The sequence below is a fragment of the Vicugna pacos genome, chromosome 9, assembly GCF_048564905.1.
Source record: "Vicugna pacos chromosome 9, VicPac4, whole genome shotgun sequence".
Lineage (NCBI taxonomy): Eukaryota > Metazoa > Chordata > Mammalia > Artiodactyla > Camelidae > Vicugna > Vicugna pacos.
In genome coordinates this window covers 3,341,568-3,362,186 of record NC_132995.1, presented here as the reverse complement: position 1 = coordinate 3,362,186, position 20,619 = coordinate 3,341,568, and the positions used below count along the sequence as shown (strand labels likewise).

The 20,619-nt window shown below is 49.2% G+C and overlaps 1 protein-coding gene across 6 annotated transcripts in view; it reads right to left on the bottom strand.

Moving 5' to 3' along the window:
• Positions 1 to 2,602: 2,602 nt before the first annotated feature.
• The window catches only part of LOC102538583 (leukocyte immunoglobulin-like receptor subfamily B member 3), a 73,670-nt gene continuing 55,653 nt past the window's right edge, over positions 2,603 to 20,619 (bottom strand). For 4 of the 6 annotated variants that reach the window (XM_072968367.1, XM_072968370.1, XM_072968369.1 and 1 more), the window contains 3 exons: positions 4,939 to 4,991; positions 4,047 to 4,130; positions 2,617 to 3,883 (listed from right to left, as the gene is read on the bottom strand). In XM_072968367.1, coding sequence (XP_072824468.1) covers positions 3,737 to 3,883; positions 4,047 to 4,130; positions 4,939 to 4,991 — 284 coding nt within the window. In that variant the 3' untranslated portion in view covers positions 2,617 to 3,736. Of the gene's footprint in view, positions 3,884 to 4,046; positions 4,131 to 4,938; positions 4,992 to 5,215; positions 5,254 to 5,335; positions 5,379 to 5,728; positions 5,843 to 6,458; positions 6,510 to 7,146; positions 7,450 to 7,698; positions 7,996 to 8,207; positions 8,511 to 8,656; positions 8,942 to 9,132; positions 9,169 to 9,323; positions 9,643 to 20,619 lie in introns of those variants that run through there. The other 2 variants (XM_072968364.1, XM_072968365.1) reach the window with 2 other exon arrangements.

The following is a 20,619-nucleotide window of genomic DNA, read 5'->3' as shown; positions in this document are numbered from 1 at the left end:
GAAAATGGCCACGCTTCCCAAAGCAATCCACAGATCCAACGCAACCCCTGCCAAAATACTCACAACATTCCTCACAGAACTAGAACAATTCCAGAATTTATAAGGAACCACAAAAGACCCCGAACAGCCAGAGCAATCCTTTGTAGGTCTCTTTTTTTTTTTAGTCTTTCTTCTTTTTGTTCCTTTTTCTTACAGTTTGATGACTAGAGGTCCTTTAACATTTGCTGTGAAGCTGGTTTGGTGGTGCTGAAATCTTTTAGCTTTTGTTTATCTGTGAAGCTTTTGATTTCTCCATCAAGTCTGAACGAGAGCCTTGCTGGATACAGTGTTCTTGGTTGTAAGTTCCCCTGTGCATCACTTTAAAGATATTGTGCCGCTCCCTCCTGGCCTGTGGAGTTTCTGCTCAAAAATCAGCTGGTAACCTTATGGGGTTTGCCTTGTATGTTATTCGTTGCTTTTCTCTTGCTAATCTTAGTATCTTCTCCTCATCCTTAACTGTTGTCAGTTTGATGCCTGTGTGCCTTGGTGTGCTCCTCTTTGGGCTGATCCTGTGTGGAGCTCTCTGCGCTTCCTGGACTTGGGTGACTGTTCCCTTTCCCAAGCTGGGGACTTTTTCAGTGATTATCTCTCCAAACGATTTCTCAGGTCCTTTCTCCCTCTCTTCTCTTTCTGGGACCCCCATAATGTGAATGTTAGAGTGCTCCATGTTGCCCCAGAGTGCTCTTAAACTGTCCTCATTCCTGCTTATCCTTTTTTCTGTTCTGAAGCAGTGATTTCCAGTAATCTGTCTTCTAGCTCACCGATCTGTTCTCTTGCCTCATTTATTCTATTCTTGGTTCCTTCGGGTGTGTTATTCATTTCAGTGATTTTATTCTTCAACTCTGTTTACATATTCTTTATTTTTTCAAACTCTTTGCTAAAGACTTCACTCTGTGCATCTATACTCCTCTTGAGTTCTGTAACATCTTGGCCATCATTATTTTAAACTCTTTCTTGGATAAATTGCCTATCTCCTCATCACTTACTTCTTCTTGGTTTTATCTTGTGCCTTGGCCTGGGAGATATCCCTTTGCCTCCTCATATTGTCTGTCTTTCTATGCGTCTGTGGATTCCTTCCACAGGCTTCGGGATTGTTGTTTTCTTATTTCTGGCATCTGTCCCTGGTGGGTGAGGCTGGACTAGAAGCTCATGCAGGGTTCCTGGCAGGAGGAGCCGGGGCCTGCCCGCTGCTGGGCGGAGCTCGGTCCTGGACCTCTGGTGGGTAGCGCTGTGTCTAGAGGCCTTTGTGGCTCAGGAAGCCTGCTGATGGGTGGGGCTGTGTTCCCACCCTGTGTGTTGTTTGGCCTGAGGCTTCCCTAGGGCTGGGTCTTGGTGCCAATGATCCAGTCAAGATGTCAGCCTCCAGGAAAGCTCCTGTAGATGAACACTCCCAGAATGCCCACCACCAGCTTTTATGTCCCCTGGCTGAGCTGCAGCTGTCCCCCACGTCCCCAGGAGACCCTCCAAATCCAGCAGGCAGGCCTGGCCCAGGTTCCTGTGAAATGACTGCCTCTGCCCTTGGACCTGGTGCACGTGAGTTTCTGTGTAAGCTTCTCAAGCAAATGGAGTCTCTGTTTCCCCCAGGCCTGTGGGGCTCCCGGAACCAAGCCCTGCTGGCCTTCAAAAGCAGATGTCCTGGGTCTCCTCCTCCCAGTGCCGGGACCTGGGCTGGGGAGCCTGACGTGGGGCTCAGAGCTCCCTCTCCTGTGGGGGGGCCTCTGCGGCTTCACTGTCCTTCAGCTTGTGGGCCACCCACCTGGGTGACCAATTATATCGTGAGCACGCCCCTCCTACCGTCTTGCTGTGGTTCCCTCTTTATGTTTCCAGTTGCAGAAGATCTTTTTTGCTAGGTTCCAGTCTTTTTTCGATGGCTGTTTAGCATTCAGCTGTGGTTTCATTGTAGTCATGAGGCGAGGCGAGCTCGTGGTCCTACCACTCCGCCATCTTGGCCGGAAATACTCTGCCTGCATTCTTGTTTGTTGTGCACGTGCCACCCAGGAGACTTCCTGTGCAGTGGAGGGTCAGGGATACATACTTCTGTTTCCTCCTGGTCTAAATCTGGAAGTCTGAAATGCAACTGATTTTTATATATTGATGAGGTACCCAGTGACATTAGATAAAATCACCTTCTAATTAGAATAATAGATCCTTACATTGTTTTATATGCACACAATTTTGTAGTCTGTGAGCAATACAGTTTTATTTCCATCCCTGGGTGTTGGTCGTTTCTTCCAGGGCCCTGCTGAATGGAAGAGTAATGGTGAACAGTCTCTTCTGTTTCAATCACAGACAGAAAGAGTGCACATTTTCACTTTTAAAATTGATTTCTGTTGTAGATTTCTAAAGATGCTTTCACTGGGAATTTGGGATTGGCTGATACAAACTACTATATACAAAATAGATAAACAATGAGTTCCTACTTATAGCAGAAGGAACTATATTCAGTGGCTTGTAGTAACCTGTAATGAAAAAGAATGTGAAAAAGAACATATATATATAGCACTATGCTGTACGCCAGAAACTAATACATGGTAAATTAAAAAATTTAAACAAAGATGCTTTCATAAATGATAGGAAATTCTGTTTTATTTCTGAGTTTTTTAATTAAAAATTGGTGAAGTATTTAATCAAAAACTTTACATTTTTTGATGTGATTATTTATTTCTAGACTCTTCTTCTAACATTTGAATTATGTTCATTGCCTTTTGAGGATGGAACCAACCATGCATTCCTGAAAAAAAAAATACCTGCATGGTATATTATCCATTTTATATATCGATGGAGCTTGTTTGCGAATACCTTGTTTGGGAAAACAGGAAACAGACAAACAGCTTCTTGTGGTTTTCCCTGTCTTGGTGTTTCCTGCCAGGTTTCAGCATCTGTTTTTCTCTGGCCCGATGAAATGTGTGGGGGCGAGTGGTCCTTTCCTTCCCTGTTCTCTGGAGAAGTGTGTGTAAATTTGCTGTGTGTGTGGAATGTCCGTGTGCGTGTGTGTTTCATAAGCACATACGTGTTCAGAAGAGTGACCAGTGGAGCTTTCCAGATTCAGTGTTCACTTTGCAGGGAAAATTATCAATCACAGATTCAACACATTTAATATGTGCAACAGTTCATTTTCTATTGATCTTTATGTCCATCATTTTGGTAAAGTGTATGTTTGAGGACGTTAGTCCATTTCATTGACGTTTTCTACTACAATGGTGTAAAATTGCTCCTAAAGTTCTTTATCTACTTAAAGTCTGTAGGGCCCGCCGTAGTGTCCCGATTACGGTGAAGTGTGCCTTCTCTCTTTCTGCCTTGGTCACTGTGCCTAGGATTTATAAGTGTGGTCAGTGTTTTCAAGAATGAATTTTTTTGGCTTTGTTAATGTCTCCTTACTTTTTGTTTTGTCCTCATCAGTAGGTACTCTTGTCATTATTATTTCTCCCCTTCTACCTCCATTTGGAATAATTTACTATTCTTTCTGTAAATCATTGATAATTGAGAAGCCTGTTGCTTAATTTCCAATATGTAGGGATGTTAGTTATCTTTGAAGGTAGAATCAGGTGACTCCCAAAGGGCCCAGGGGCTCCTGCGGTCTGTGTTAGGAGTCCAGGTCGGCTGGTGGCCATCAGGTGGTGTCCACCGAGGGCAGCTCCTGCGCCTTCCGGCGTCCCTGCAGTCTCCCGCCAAGAGCACGGGCTCTGGGTCCCCTGGGCTAGTGGATGGCGAGTGTGGCGTACACGCTGGGCTCTGCGGGGGGCTCCCCCGACTGGGAGGGAGGGGCTGCAGTCGTCTCCCGTCTGAGGGTTGAGTGGGTCAGCTGGGCGTAGGTCACATCCTGGGGGGCTTCAGATGCTGCAGCCTGTAGTTGGTGGGGGGTCAGAAGCATGAGGTTGGGGGAAGCCAGGAGACTGGAGAGGATGGGACCCGCTTGACTATCCCTCTGCGTGTCCTCTTCCACTTGTCTATCCTTCGTGTCCAGCAGTCCCCCCGACAGGGGAGAAAGACAGGTGGCAATTCCTCACCCTAGGCTTGATCTTGATCACCTGGGCGTACGTCCCTCCCTGAGGGTGCGTCCCACCCCGGGGGCCTCCATCCGGCCTGTTCTGCTGGAGGGAGACAGTGAGACAGGGGCAGCACCTCCTGGACCCACTGGGATCTCCTCCAGTGAGTTTTCCACTCTGTTGCCAGAGTGATGCTTTAAAACCTTAGATGAGATCAGGTCGCTTTCCTGACGGAATCTCCAGGGGCTTCCTGACAACTTGGCGTCTCTGGCTGCTCTCTACGGTTCTGATTTCTGTGTTAACACGTTATCTCTTGCTCATTTGGCTCCAGCCACATGGCCCATCTTCCTGCAAAAGCGTGTCCCTGCCTCACGACCTTTGCACTTGCTGCCCCCCCCCATGCTCTCTGTCTCCTTCTCTTGCTTTACTTTCCCTATCAGGACCTTGCATTCTAGGGCACTGCCTGCTTATTTGCATATAGTCTCCCTCACCCACCAGGTGAGCTCGAGGAGTGTGGACACAGTGTGCTCACGGCTGCACCTGCAGCACCGCCAGGGAGCCGGGGGGCTAGTGTTCGCCCTATGCACCTTTGCTGGGTGAATGAATGAAGGGGAGCCTAGGGGGTCTGGGAAGGTTCACTTATTCATGCATCCTCTTGAGACCTGGGGCTACGCTCCAACAGCAGAAGGTCAGACAGAGGACGAGGAGCCAGGACCGGGGACCCCGAAGGAGGGGCCATGAGGTCACAAGAAAATGGGAGGGGTGGAGTCAGAGCAGGACATGACCAGGCAGCCCAGGAGAGGTCAGTGTGGGAGCTGCTGGGAGCTGGGATATGAAGACAGAGGAGTGTCCGTGGGACTAAGTCTGGCAACAAGAAGGTCTCTGGTGGCCTGGACGGGAGCAGGGGTCTCACCTGATGGTCCAGCTGCACCCTCTCCGCAGGCTGTGTGTCGTTCACGGCGGCATCTGCTGGGGCAGAACAGGGGGTGTGACGCTTGCCCGGATTCCCTGAGATCTCTGAGGGCTGGACCCCCGCCCTGCCCCCAGAAGGGCCACTGGGACCCAGGGCTGAGGTGATGTGGGATTTCAGGCCTCAACCCTCATCCCCGCACCTTCCCAACCTACCCTCCCCCATTGCCTACAGAAATCTGTATGCCCACCCCCCAGGGCCACCCTCCTCTTCTCCTCACAGAGGTTCTGGTCCTGGGCGTCGGCAGCTGGGCTGGAGCTGGGGAGGAGACGGGAGTGTTAGGGGGCCATGGGGGCTGCGGGTGGGGCGGGAGTCTGGGGGTCGTCGGGGCAGGAGTTACCTGCTCTGCAGGCCTCTGTCCTTGGGCTCGGGGTCTGCAGCCCCTGCAGGGAGTTAGAAATCAGCCTGTGCCTGGGCTGGGTCAGGCGGGGCGGCCTCAGCCCCGGGGATGCCACGGTCCCCGCCCTCCGCACGAGGGGCAAGAGGGAAGAAGGAAGCCTTAACTCACACTTGCACGTGTGTTTCAGTGCTTCATGGGATTGAAAAGGATGGAAACCCTTACATTTGTGCAGGCGAGCTGCCGTTAGGTGCTTTCATTTTACGTGTTCACATTTCAGATTTTGGACACTCTTTTCTAAGCTGCCCTCGCCCACCTCTGGTTCCACTTTGGCTGCTGCCCTAAGCCCGCCTCCTCCTCCTGTGACCTGGGCCACTTCCCCCCTTCCCTACTCACCCGACTTCCTGCGTCTGCTCTGACGCCAAAGGATGAGGAGGAAGAGGAGGAGGAGGAGCAGCAGGATGAAGGCCGCCGAGACCCCGATCAGAACGTTCAGATACGATTTGACACCTGGGGCACCAGGGACGTCATGAATGAGCCAGTGGTGCCATTTAACTGAGTGCCTGCTGTGTGCCGGATGCGTGCTGGGGTCCATGCATTCATCTCCTCTAACCCTCAGAACAATCACGCAACAGTGATTTTTGCCCCCCCCCACCCACCCATTTTACAGTCAAGGAAACTAACGCTCAGAGAGTAAAGTCATGAACCCAGGTCATCCAGTCCAGACATGGCAGGCCTGGGACTGGACCCGGGGTCTGACTCCAGCCCGTGCTCCTTCCCCTCGGGCTGAGCTCCCTGAGCTGAAGGGAAAGGGCTGGACGCCCCAGACCACTGTCCTGCCCCTTTCCTTCCCCCCAGTACAGTGTCAGCGTCACTGCTGCAGAGGGGACAGACCCGTCAGGTCACGTCCTGGGGCCTCCCTGTGAGGCCGCCTCTCCCGGGGGATCACAGCCAGAAGTGAGAACTGAAGGGAATCTAAGCTCTGGGCCCGTTCTCGCCTTTGACACTTGGGGAAACTGAGGCCTAGGCAGGGGAAGGGGGTCTCTGAGTCCGTGTCTCCAGAGGGCATCACTCAGCCCTGCCCCCCAAGTACCCACCATCACATCCCACAGAGACCCTCACTTACCCGTCTTCGGGCCTGACTCCATGGGAGGGAAGAGCTGGTTCTCAGGGCCTCCTGGGGGTCAGGACAGGGGTGAGGGGCAGGGGGTGCTCCTCCCCATGTCAGCCCTGCTGCTCCTCCCCCAGGGTGGACCCAACATCTCCCTCTCCGTGACCCCCACCCTTCACCCACCCGGCTTCAGAGCCCTGGAGCCCTGTGGTCCCCTGCATCTCTGTCTGACTCGCAGACCCCTGGGACACAAGGCTGTCCCTGAGTATCTGAGGGGACGTTAGATCCTCTGAGAGACTCTCAAACTGCCCTGGGATGACCTGTGCCATCTCTGAGCAAAGAGGCCCTGTGACTGCCCAGTTGTTGAATTGGAGTCCCTGGGTGGGGGGCTGGGGCCCCAGAGGGTCCTGGGAATGAGCACAGGAAGAGGGTGGGGGGTAGGGCTGAGCCGGCCTCCCCTCTCACTAAATCCTTCCCCTCCATCTGCCCTGTAGTCTCCACAAGAGCTTCTCACCGCCACCTGTCACCTTCTGACCGCAGGTGAGGGGAGGGGGTGGGCTGGGGTGGGAAGGTTTCTGAGCGACAGATCCCCTCTGGGTGACCCTCCCTCAGAGCCCCCTCACTCCCACCCCGGACTGGAGCTCTCACGGGACAGAGCCCTGAGCTGACCGAACTCAGACAGGACAGGGTTGGGGCCCCTCACCTGAGACCTGGAGCTCCAGGGGGTCACTGGGGAGTGACAGCAGGTAGGGGTCACTGCTGAGTGAGCTGTAGCACCTGTAGGTCCCCCCGTGGGCTGCGGTCACAGGACTCAGGGGGAATTCGGCCTGGTACTGCTGACCTCTGTACTTTGATCTAAGACGCAGTGGGGGACGGACTGCCCCCTCCTTGGACAGAAGGAAAGTGTCCCTCCAGGTACTTGATTGACACAGCAGGGTCACATTCTCTCCTGAGGCCACCGTGGGGCCCGGCTGCACCGAGAGGGAGGGGGTGTCACGCAGCCATCCTAGAGAGAGAAGGGGGTGTGAGGGAGCTGTCCTAGAGAGAGGAAGGGGTGAGGGGCTGCCGGCCCACCTGATTCTGAGCTGCGAGTGAGCAGGGCCTCTCTGAGGACCCTCATCTCCTTCCCATCCCCTGCCTCTCCCTGTCTCTCCCTCCCCGGTGGCCCCACCCCTTAATCCAGCATCACCCCTGGGGCTCACCCCGCAGGGCCTGTGCAGTGTCTGGGTCCCTCACTGACCTGCTGGCTCCTCACCTGACACCAGGATGTCCAGGGGGTCGCTGGGGGCCGACCACTCGGAGGAGAGGTTGTGTCTCCCGTAGCATCTGTACCGGCCCCCATGGAGGCCGCTCACCCGGCCCAGGGGGAAGTCGGCCTGAGAGAGCCCAGCCTGTGGCTGCTGGCCAGTGCGCGGGGAGAGATCCTGTCTCCCCTCTTTGGACAGAGTGAATCTGTCATAGCTGACATCAGAGCGACACTGGAGGGTCAGGTTCTGTCCCAAGGTCACAACAGGGCCCTGCGGGGTCAGGAGAGAGGGCTTCCCAGACACACCTGGGGGAAAGACCAGCCCTGGATTGTAGGGGCTGGTCCCTCCCATAAACCCTCTCCTCCCATCCCGGTCCCCAGGTCTCACTGTCTCTCACACTCGGTGTCTCTGGTCCAGTAGCCCCCACCCTCTCACGTGGGGCTTCATCTGAGCAGGGACCCCAATAACCAGTCTGGAGCCTCCAAAGGAATATGGGCCTGGGATGGGACTTCCTCACCTGAGACCAGGAGCTCCAGGGGGTCGCTGGGGGCCGACCACACCTGGGGTTTGCTCCTGTAGCAGCCGTAGCATCTGAACGTCCACCTGGGGCTGGGGGGCACGGGGCCCACAGGGAACAGGGCCTGGGTCTGCCCGCTGGGCTGTGGCTGTGCGTCCAGGGCCCTGGAGGGCTTGTCTTCCCCTTCCTTAGTCAGGATGAACCTGTCAAATCCCTGCCATGAGCCACACCGGAGGGTCACGTTCCCTCCTGAGGTCACCACGGGGCTCGGCAGGGCTGAGAGGCTGGGCTTGCTGTAGGCTCCTAGAGAGAAGGGGGCCGCTTGTTCAGTGGGGCTCACGGCTCCCTCACCTCCCCCAGGGCTGGGCGGTGAGAGGGACACGGCCCTGGGAGCAGCCCCCCTTCCTGAGGGCAGAGCCCGAGGCGGGGACCCCTGAGTGTCCTCTCACCTGTCACCACCAGCTCCAGGGGGTCACTGGGCTCTGACCAGCCAGTATGGCTGTGATAGAAACACTGGTATCTCCCTGCGTACTCCTCCGTCATGTCTGGGATGGAGAACTTGGCCTTGTCCCCGGGCTCCAGTGGGGGCTGTCTGTCCCAGGGGCTTTGGCTTCCCTCTTTATCCAGACAGAACTCCTGGGCCCCCAGGGTCCCCTGACACCAGATGGTCACGGGCCTCCACAAGGGGATCACAGAGCCTGGCTCAGCCCAGATGGTGGGTTTGGGGAGGGTCCCTGGAAGGAAATCAGAGGCCTGGGTCACAAGACATTCCCCTTCCCCCATCCCCCCGCTCTCAGCCCCACAGCCCCCAGCCTCCCCATCCTTCAGCCCAGAGCTGCTGTTCCCCACCCCCGTTGCCAGGGGAGGGGCTGGCCTGTCCCCACAATGAGGAGGGGGGAGCGGGGACACCTGGGCACAGACTCACCTGCCTGCACCTGGGTCCTCGTGCCCACACTCAGCCCTGGAAGAGAGGTCCCTGTGAGAGAGTCGCCCTGAACCCTGAGCAGAACCGCCCCTCCCCCGACCGTCCTGAGCCCCAGGGTCTCCTGACAGAGCAGGCCTGGCTGTGGGAGGGTCCCTCCCCGACCAGGACCGCCCTCCCCTCCTCAATCTCACCGAGACCGAGCAGGGCCATGAGCATGGGGGTCATGGCGCCTCCTCCGTGTGGTGCAGGCTGTGCAGATGGAGGAGACACGGTGCCCTCAGCACAGAGACCCACAGGGTGTGTCAGCTCAGAGGCTGGTCCTCCCCGTCACGGGGCTGTCACGTCAGCAGCCCCATGGGAAGGGGAACTGCCCCTTCTTGAGAGCCTGGCTCTCGTTTCCATGACAGATCAGCAAAGAGACTCGGTGTCTTCCTGAGGCGGCCCTTGCAGGTGAGGGTGCCCAGGCCACGTCCTTCCCTCTCAGTGTCCGTGTGGGGCCTCCTTGGTCCTCAGCCGTCCATCAGCACAGCCCTGCGGGGTCCTCACCATGGACCCGGCTCACCTTCACATCTTCAGGGCAGATGCAGGTTCCTGCTGGTCTGCAGAGCTCAGATCAGCAGAGGCGCACGTCGAACGTCTGACTACAGCTCGGTGGAGGTCAAGGGGGCAGTGAGCACAGAGGAGAAGCACCGGGAAATAAGGGCAGGAACCACGACTCCTCTCCTGGCCCCGGAGTGTGGGTGTATTTCCGTCGCTGCCCCCATCTCTACTTCTCTTTTTCTTGCAACAGCGTCCACCCCACCTCCTGGGAACTAGTCACTGAGTCCTCCCTGCCTCCTCGGTGCCCCTTGTTGCTCGGGCAGAATGTCCTCCTCATCCTCTGGTGCTACCTATACGCTTTCGAGGGCATTGATTTGGGTTAGAGGTCTTACCTTGAAGGAAAACAGATCTTTATTTAAACCTATACCCACTGCTCGTGTAACCTTGAGCAGTAATGCCCTTTCTGTGAGCCTGAGTTTCTTTGTTTGCATACTGTCAAAAAGCCCACTCCTCAGAGTGAGTGTGGGCTCAGTAGTGCCAGGCTCTCCGGAGAGTCAGTCACCGTTAATTTCCAGACTAGCTGTTGACCGGAGCGGGCTGCGACATGAGAGGTCGTGGGCCCAGACTCCACGTAAACTGAACGATGGTTGCGCCCATCCAAGAGCTGTGGTGTGCTCCTAACACTGACAAATACTACGTATAATATTTCTGAAATACGTTGCCACAGATAAATGCAGAAAAAGAGGAAGTTCCCCAAATGGAGAGGGAACCAGAGTATACAACAGACAACCAGGCTGAGTGGCCTCTCAGGGGCCGGGGTCATCAAGGGGTCAGCGGCAAGAGGTTTTCATGTCTAGGGACAAGAGGTCCCCCAGGTCCTCCCAGGTGGGAGGGGTCAGGGCACCAGGTGAAGGCTGAAGCTGTTTCTGGGTGGACACTGGGCTATCTCTGTGCACTGACCCAAGCTCCTGGTCAGAATTGAGCAACATCCCCCGTGTGGCAAGAAAAAGACTCAATCAAGTGTCGTCACCAGTGGGCGTCTGCCCCACGTGTGGGAGTGAGGCTCCCACTGGACCATCCCTGATGGCGCAACGCTGAGCAGATGCTAAGTCTGAGACAGTGCACCCTGCTGGGCAGGAGGGGCCGCACCAGCCCGACTCCCAGGACAGCCCTGGGAGAGACCTCTATGAGAGGTCAGGTGTGTGAGAGGGGACCTCCAGCAGGAGTGGGCGGCCCAGAGTGACCCTGTTATTGGTGGACCTTGCTATAGACAGCCATCTGCTGACCAATGGGGGTTGTCCTCTGCAAGGAATGGGATCAACCAGAAAATAAGTGAGGTATTTTAAATTAAGTGTGTTTAAATAGCTGAAAACTAAAGGGAGGCAAACATCGATTGTTTTACAGAAGAACGGGCAGTTTCTGAAAAGAGTTAGAAATTTTAGAGATGAAACTTTCAGTAGAACCAACACATTATAAAATTCACCCCATCAAGGACAAAGGAGCTGAAACCGGAATACAGCATGGAGGAACGGTCCAGAATGCTGTAGAGTCCAGAAATGGACCTCCGGGGTGCCTGGGGAATAGGCCGCGGTGGGGCACCTGCAAGTTATCTCCTGCAAGTGTCAGAGGAAGGAAGCTGGGGACGTCCAGCAACAGCTCAAGAAATAGATAACTGAATGCTTTTCAGAGATGAGGACACACCCGCTAAGTGCTAGGACGCATGCATTTACAAGTGACGTCTCTGCTCTGTCTTGACCCTTCATGGTGAAGCAAGGAAATGAAGGGTGAGTTAGAAAACAGACACATCCTGCACCGAATTGTGCGCTTTAAAACGGTAGTTCTATTTTATGTAAGTTTCAACTGAAAATTCAAGGGGAACTTGCCTGGGGCCCAAAAAATGTCCTGAAATTACTTCCTAAGGAAAATGCAAATTACCATCAAGAAAATAATGAGCTCCTGGGACCAGACAACCCCGAGCCAGATGATACGGGAGAAACACCTTCAAGGGATTACTGGCGGAGAACTGAATACTGAGCTGAATACTTTTTATGGGACAAAACTGAAGGGTCGTGGGGGCAAATCCCTACGTATGAGGACCCTCAGGGCACCGCACCTGAGCTGTCGGAGCCGTGTGTCTCAGCGGTCACCCCGGCACGCCGGGCTGCGTCCTCATGAGAGATGCAGAGGGCTTGGGGGGCCGGACCTCTTAACCACCGGCTGTATCTTCCTGTCCTCGTAGTTGAGTCACACGTTTTATGTGAAATAAGAAAATGATTCCATGTGACTTGGTGGGGAGAACGGGAGTGGAAGAAGGCATTCCCCGAGGTGCACGTTCTTGGACATTTTGTGGTTTTCGCACTCGGTGAGAGGAGCACTCAGGGATGCAATGGAGAAAGGGAGACGCGCCAGTGAGCAAAAAATGGCAGAAAAGCTGTGGAAAATCATGCAAACACACGCTTGCACATACACACGCACGTGCACACACGTATGCATGTGAGCACTCGGCTCAGGTAAAGTGTGGTTGGAACATGGTCTTCTCTGAAGGAGGAGGGTAACGCGTCGTTGCTCAGAATACAGACACTGAACATGCGGGCAGCTGCCTGCAATTAGACGGGGAGTAGCTTCCGGAGAGCTTGGCGCTGGGCGGCCCTGTGCCCTGGGGGAGCGCGGGAGGGCTGGCGCCGGGCGCCGGCCCCTGCTGCCTCCCTCAGAAGGACAGGTGCCAGGGCCGGGCGCCGCCTCTCAGCCCCGCAGACCCTGCCGGCTGCCGAGAGCCGCCGGCCTGGTCCTCGCTCTGTGCCGCCGCCCGCACGCGTGCGCGCCGCAGGCGGGCCTCCCGGGCGGCGTCCCGGGGGCCTGGGGTGTCGGGCGCCCTCGCTCACTGCGCTCCGGGGGAGGAGGGGGTCCTGGGCGAGCCGAGTGCACCTCTGGGCTCCGCGCTGGGCCGGCCTGGAGGGGGCTCGCGGGGCAGAGCGAAGCTGCTCTCCGTCGGCTTCGCGGTGGTTGTTCTGGGGTTTACGCGCATCCGAGGTGTTGCAGCTTGTTGGCTGCATTCTGGAGCTCTCGTGAAAGTTGTCTGGCCCGGCTGGCGTTTTGTCCGAGTTCCTGCGGGGGGACGAGGGCTGGCCTTTCCGATTCAGCCACCTTGCTGACCTCGCTGGAAGAAAACGTTGATTGAAATTTCTAGGATGCGTCCTAGCGAGACCGGAAATGGGAAAATGAGAAAGACAGTTAATAGACCCAGGAAGCAAAATGAGAAGGGCCAACGAACAGCTGCTGCCGTTTCAGAACGAGCAAGGAGAGTGATGCTGCGCGGTTCTTGAGGAGACCGCCGACCTGCAACACCCCGCCTCCGCCGCTGCAGGCCTTCGGGGCCCTCCCCTCAGGGCGGGCACGGTGATTTCTAACTCACCTTCCAGGGACGCTGTAGCCCTTTGAGGGTCCACACTGCGCGATACATTTGCACTGAAGCTCCTGGCTCTTGGTGCGCTTTGCTGCAATACTGCTCCAAGGGACGCAGATAATAGTAATTGTATTTGCTATTTTGTAACCACTGCATCATGTCACGTAAGCCTCGCAACTACTTTGTGGAGTAATATTCGCTTTTTTTTTTTAAGTAGAGGCAGAAACAGCCTGGGAATGGAAATGTGATTTATCCACATTCAACGCGCCAACAGGTAATTCTTTCAACAGAGCCAGATGGTTCAGACTCCCGGTCCTGTGCTTGTTGCTGAATTTATCGCCATGCTGTCTCTCGTGCTATGGTGCGGCGGAGCTGTGTGAGCTGGTGGTTTATGTGCGGAGTTCACTGAGCCCGCAGAGTCTCAGGGGAGAACAGGGTGTGAGGACTCCTAACTGGAGGGTCTTTAAGATCCTCTGCTGAGTCAGCTGGGTGCACGGTCTCTCCTGGACTCACGTGGCTTTTCTTGAGGGCGGACCCTCATTTGGGTGAAATTATGTCCCTGTTGAACAAGAAGTTCTAGGGTGAGTCTCATTCTGAACGTGACCTTAGTCTAAGGACAGACCCTGCCACGTCTCTTATGTGCCCTCTGATGGCCACAGGGAGGATGGCTTTAGGCTGGAAGAAAAGTGCCTTTGGAGGCCTGAGGCATTTCCCAGACAAGACTTGTTTCTTGAGCTAGGGATCCTTGTCTCCAGCTACTTCCTCCACAATCTCCACCTACATTCAGCCTCTCGCCATTGAGCATGATGCCGGCTGTAGGCTTCTGTCGATGTCTTTTGTCTGGTGGAGGAAGTTCCCTTCAATACTAGAGTGCCAAGAGTTTCCTTTTGTTGTGTCTTTAATCACGAATGGATGTTGGATTTTGCCAGATCTTTTTTCTTTATCTATTGATATGATCGTGTGGTTTTTCTTTTTTATACTATCAATGTGATTCTTCGATTTTTGAATATCATAGTAACCTTGCAGTCCTGGGATAAGCCCCGCTTGGCTGTGGAATAGTATTTTAAGAATACATTGTTACATTTGATTTGCTAGTATGTTGTCGAAGAGGGAGATTTGCCTGCAGTTTTTCATTTTATTTTGCTTTAAGATTAGAGTTTGTCTGGCCTCATAGAAAAGAACATTTCGTCTTCATCTACTTCTCGAAGAAATTGTGTAGAATGATTGTTTTTACATGTTTTCTATAATTTGCAAGGAAAACCATTTAGGCATGGAGATTTCTTTGGGGAAAGACTTTTAAAATTTAATTTTTATTGAAGTGTAGTTGATGTACAATATTAGTTTCAGGTGTGCAGCAAAGTGTTTCAGGTATACATATACATACATTTATATATATATGTTTTCAGATTCTTTCCCATTATAGCTTATTACAAGAAATTGAATATAGTTCCCTGTGCTATACAATAGGTCTTTGTTGTGTATCTATTTTATATGTAGTATCTGTTGGTTCCAAACTTTTAATTTATCCCTCCCCTTACCTTTCCCTTTGGTAACCATAGTTTGTTTTCTGTGTCTGTGAGTCTATTTCTGGTTTGTAAATAGAATTTGTGTATTTTTCTAGATTCCACATGTAAGTGATATCATATATTTGTCTTTCTCTCTCTGACTTACTTCACTTAGTGTGATAATCTCTAGGTCCATCCATGTTGCTGGAAATGGTATTATTTTGTTTTTTGTGGCTGAGTAATATTCCAGTGTGTGTGTGTGTGTGTGTGTGTGTATACACACACACACATACATACATACATCTTTTTTAAAAATTTTTTTTATTGAGTTATGTTCATTTTACAATGTTGTATCAAATTCCAGTGTACAGCACAATTTTTCAGTTATACATGAACATATATTCATTGCCACATTTTTTTCGCTGTGAGCTAACACAAGATCTTGTATATATTTCCCTGTGTTATACAGTATAATCTTGTGTATGTGTTCTACATTTTGAAATCCCAGTCTGTCCCTTCCCACCCCCTGCCCCTTGGCAACCACAAGTTTGTATTCTATGTCTATGAGTCTGTTTCTGTTCTGTATTTATGTTTTTTTTTTCAGATTCTACATATGAGCGATCTCATATGGTATTTTTCTTTCTCTTTCTGGCTTACTTCACTTAGAATGACATTCCCCAGGAACATCCATGTTGCTGCAAATGGCATTATGTTGTCGTTTTTTATGGTTGAATAGTATTCCATTATATAAATATACCCCATCTTCTACTTCCAGTCATCTGTTGATGGACATTTACGCTGTTTCCATGTCTTGGCTATTGTAAACAGTGCTGCTGTGAACATTGAGGTGCAGGTGTCTTTTTGAAGTAGGGTTCCTTCTGGATATATGCCCAGGAGCAGGATTCCTGGGTCACATGGTAAGTCTATTCCTAGTCTTTTGAGGAATCTCCATACTGTTTTACACAGTGCCTGCAGCAAAGTGTATTCCCACCAGCAGTGTAGGAGGATTCCCCTTTCTCCACAGCCTCTCCAGCATTTGTCATTTGTGGACTTTTGAATAACGGCCATTGTGACTGGTGTGAGGTGATACCTCATTGTAGTTTTGATTTGCGTTTCTCTGATAATTAGTGATATTGAGCATTTTTTCATGTGCCTATTGATCATTTGTATTTCTTCCTTGGAAAATTGCTTGCTTAGGTCTTTGGCCCATTTTTGGACTGGGTTGTTCAGTTATTTCTTATTAAGTAATATGAGTTGCTTATATATTCTGGAGATCAAGCCTTTGTCAGTTTCATCGTTTGCAAAAATTTTCTCCCATTCCATAGGTTGTCGTTTTGTTTTACTTATGGTTTCCTTTGCTGTGCAGAAGCTTGTAAGTTTCATTAGGTCCCATTTGTTTATTCTTGCTTTTATTTCTATTGCTTGAGTAGACTGCCCTGGGAGAACATTTTTGAGACGTATGTGAGATAATGTTTTGCTTGTATTTTCTTCTAGGAAGTTTATTGTATCTTGTCTTATGTTTAAGTCTTTGATCCATTTTGAGTTGATTTTTGTGTATGGTGGAAGGGAGTGTTCTAGCTTCACTGATTCACATGCTGCTGTCCAGCTTTCCCAACACCATTTGCTGAAGAGACTGTCTTTATTCCATTGTATATTCTTGCCTCCTTTGTCGAAGATGAGTTGACCAAAAGTTTGTGGGTTCCTTTCTGGGCTCTCTCTTCTGTTCCATGGGTCCATATGTCTGTTTTTGTACCAATAGCATGCTGTCTTGATGACTGTAGCTCTGTAGTATTGTCTGAAGTCTGGGAGAGTTATTCCTCCAGCCTTCCTTTTTCTTCACTAATGTGTTCACAATTGTAGGTCTTCTGTGGTTCCATATAAATTTCATTATGATTTGTTTTAGTTCTGTGCAATATGTCCTGGGTAAATTGATAGAGATTGCATTAAATGTGTAGATTGCCTTGGGCAGTGTGACCATTTTAACAATATTGATTCTTCCAATCCTGGAGCATGGGATACCTTTCCATTTTTTCAAGTCTTCTTTAATTTCCTTAATCCATGTTTTATAGTTCTCTGTGTATAAGTCTTTCACCTCCTTGGTTACATTTATTGCTGGGTATCATACCACATCTTTTTTATCCAGTCATGTGTCAGTGGACATTTAGGTTGTTTCCACGTCTTGGCTATTATAGTTAACGCTGCCATGGCATTGGGGTGCATGTGTCTTTTTGAGTTAGTTTTCTCCGGATGCATGCCCGGGAGTGGGATTGCTGGATCATAGGGTAAGTGTATTTTTAGTTTTTTAAGGAACCTCTATAGTATCCTCCATAGTGACTGCACAAATTTCCATTCCCACCAACAGTGTAGGAGGGATCCCTTTTCTCCACACCTTCTGTAGCATTTATTATTTATAGACTTTTTGATGACAGCCATTCTGATTGTAGTTTTGTAGTTTTGGTTTGCATTTCTCCAATAATAAGTGATATTGAGTGTCTTTTCATGTGCCTGTTGGCCGTCTGGATGTCTTGTTTGGAGACATGCCTGTTTAGGTCTGCTGCCTATTTTTTGATTGGGTTGTTTGTTGTTTTGATATTAAGCTGTATGAGCTGTTTGTATATTTTGGAAATTAGTCCCTTGTTGGCCACATCATTTGTAAATATTTTCTCCCAATCTGTAGGTTGTCGTTTCATGTTGTTTATGGTTTCCTTTGCTGTGCGAAAGCTTTTAAGTTTAATTAGATTCGATTTGTTTATTTTTGCTTTTATTCCGTTATTCTAGGGGAAGGCTCAAAAATTATTGCTGCAATATATGTCAAAGTGTGTTCTGCTTATGTTTTCCTGCAGAAGTTTTATAGTATCTGATCTTACATTTAGGTCTTTAATCCAGTTTGAGTTTATTTTTGTATATGGTGTTGGAAAATGTTCTAATTTCATTCTTTTACAGTTATCTGTCCTGTTTTCCCAGTACCACTTGTTGAAGAGACTGTCTTTTCTCCATTATATATTCTTGCCTCCTTTGTCATAGGTTAATTGACCATAAGTGTGTGGGTTTAGTTCTGGACTTTGTATTCCATTCCCCTGATTTATGTGTGTTTTTGTGCCAGTAGCATACTGTTCTGAGTACTAGAGCTTTGTAGTATAGTCTGGAGTCAGGGAGCCTGATTCCTCCAGCTCCTTTCTTCTTTCCAAAGAGTGTTTCGGCTCTTTGGGTCTTTGGTGTTTCCATACAAATTAAAAAAAGTGTTTGTTCCAGATCTGTGAAAAATGCCATTGGTAATTTGATAGGGACTGCATTGAATCTGTAGATTGCCTTGGGTTGTATGGCCATTTGAACAATACTGATTCTTCTAAAGCAAGAACATGGTATATCTTTCCATCTGTGTCATCTTCATTTTCTTTCCTGAGTGTGTCTTATAGTTTTCAGAGTACAGGTCTTTTGCCTCCTTAGGTAGGTGTATTCCTAGGTATTTTATTCTTTTTGATGTGATGGTAAGTAGGATTGCGCCCTTAATTTCTTTTTCTGCTGTTTTGTTGTTAGTGTATAGAAAAGCATCAGATTTCTGTATATTAATTTTGTATCCTGCAACTTTACTGAATTCATTGATGAGCTCTACTAGTTTTCTAGTAGCATCTTTAGGATTTTCTATGTCCAGTATCATGTCATCTGCCAACAGTGACAGTTTTACTACTTCTTTTTCAATTTGGATTCCCTTTATTTCTTTTTGTTCCCTGATTACTGTGGCTAGGATTTCCAAAACGATGTTGAATTGAGGTGGCAAGAGAGGGCATTATAGTCTTGTTCCTGATCTCAGAGGAAATGCTTTCAGTTTTTTACCACTGAATATGATGTTGGCTGTGTGTTTGTCATGTATGGCCTTTATTATGTTGAGGTATGCCCCTTCTATGCCCGCTTTCTGGAGAGGTGTTTTTTTTTTTACATAAATAGGTCTTGACTTTTATCAAAATCTCTCTCTCTGCATCTGTTCAGATTATCATACGGTTTTTGTTCTTCCGTTGGTTAACGTGGTGTGTCACACTGTCTACTTTACGAGTATTGTAAATCCTTGCGTCGCTGGAATAAATCCCACTTGACCATGGCTTATGATCCTCTAAATGTATTGTTGGAATTGGTTTGCTAGTATTTTGTTGAGAATTTGTGCATCAATGTTCATCAGTGATATTGGTCTGTAGTTTTCTTTTTTGTGTGACTTCTTTGTCTGATTTTAGTGTCAGGGTGATGGTGGCCTCATAGAATGAGTTTGGAAGTACTCCTTCCCCTGCAATTGTTTGGGAGAGTTTCAGAAGCACAGCTGTGAACTCTTCTCCAAATGTTTGGTAGAATTTGCCTGTAAGCCATCTGGTCGTGGACTTCAGTCTGTTGAGAGTTTTTAAATTACTGACTTGACTTCAGTACTGGTAATCGGTCCATTCATATTTTCTGTTTCTTTCTGGGTCAGTCTTGGGAGATTGTACCTTTCTCAGAAATTGTCCATTTCTTCTAGTTTGTACATTTTGTTGGTATATAGCTGCTCATAATAGTCTCTTATGATGCTTTGTATTTCTGTGGTGTCAGTTGTAACTTCTCCTCTTTTGTTTCCGATTTTACTGATTTGTGTCCTCTCCCCCACCCCCACCTTTTTGTTGTTGTTGATGAGTCTGGCTAAAGGTTTATTAATGTTGTTTATCTTTTCAAAGAGCCAGCTTTTAGTTTCATTGGTCTTTCATTTTTTCTTTTTTCTTTTTGGTTTCTATTTCATTTGTTTCTGCTCTGATCTTTATGATTTCTTTCCTTCTACTAACTTCCTGCTTTGTTTGTTCTTCTTACTCTAGTTACTTTTGGTATAAGGTTAGGTTGCTTATTTGAGAGTTTTCTTTCCTGAGGGAAGCTTGTATCACTGTAAACTTCCCTCGTAGAACTGTTTTACTGCATCCCATAGATTCTGGATCATTTTGTTTTTGTTTTCCTTTGTTTCTAGGTATTTTTTGATTTCCTCTTTGATTTCTTCAGTGATCAATGGTTATGAGCAGCATATTGTTAGCTTGCACGTGTTTATGTTTTTTGAAGTTTTTTTTTGTTGTAGTAGATACCTAATCTCATAGCATTGTGGTCAGAAAAGGTGCTTGATAGAATTTCAATTTTCTTAGTTTACTGAGGCTTTCTTGTGGCCCAGCATGTGATGTTTCCTAGAGAAAGTTCCACGTGCACTTGAGAAAAATGGTGTTCTGCTGCTTCTGGGTGAAATGCTCTATAAATATCAATAAAGTCCATGGGATCTAATGTGTCATTTAGGGCTGTGTTTCCTTATTGATCTTCCGTCTGGATGGTCTGTCCATTGATATAAGTGGGCTGTTAAGCTCCCCCGCTATTATTGTGTTGTTGTCAATTTCTCTCTTTACGTCTGTTAACAGTTGCCTTATATATTGAGGTGCTCCTATATTGGGTGCATATATATTTACACTTGTTATTGTAAATAACAATTATAGTTGTTATTGTAAATTCTTCTTCTTGGATTAATCCCTTGATCATGATGTAGTGTCCTTCTTTGTCTCTTGTAATAGTTTGTAAAGTCTATTTTGTGTGATGTAAGTATTGCTACTCTGGCTTTCTTATGGTTTCTGTTTCCATGGAATTCCTTTTTCCATCCCCTTACTTTCGGCCTGCATGTGTCTGTGGCTCTGAAGTGGGTCTCTCGTAGACAACATATATACAGGTTTTGCTTTTGTATCCATTCAGCCAGTCTGTGTCTTTTGCTTCGAGTCTTTAATCTGTTTACGTTGAAGGTAGTTATCAATATGTGTATTATTATTGCCATTTTGTTAATTGTTTTGCATTCATTTTTGTAGGTTTTTTCCCCCTTACTTTGTTCTCATCTCTTGTGATGACTGTCTTTAGTGTTATGTTTGCATTTCTCTTTCTTTTGTGTGTGTGTATCTATTATAGATTTTTGATTTGCCATTACCATGAGGCTTTGGTATAAAAGTCTCTCTCTATATACATGATTGTTTTCAGTTGCTGATCTCATAAACTCCAATGCATTTT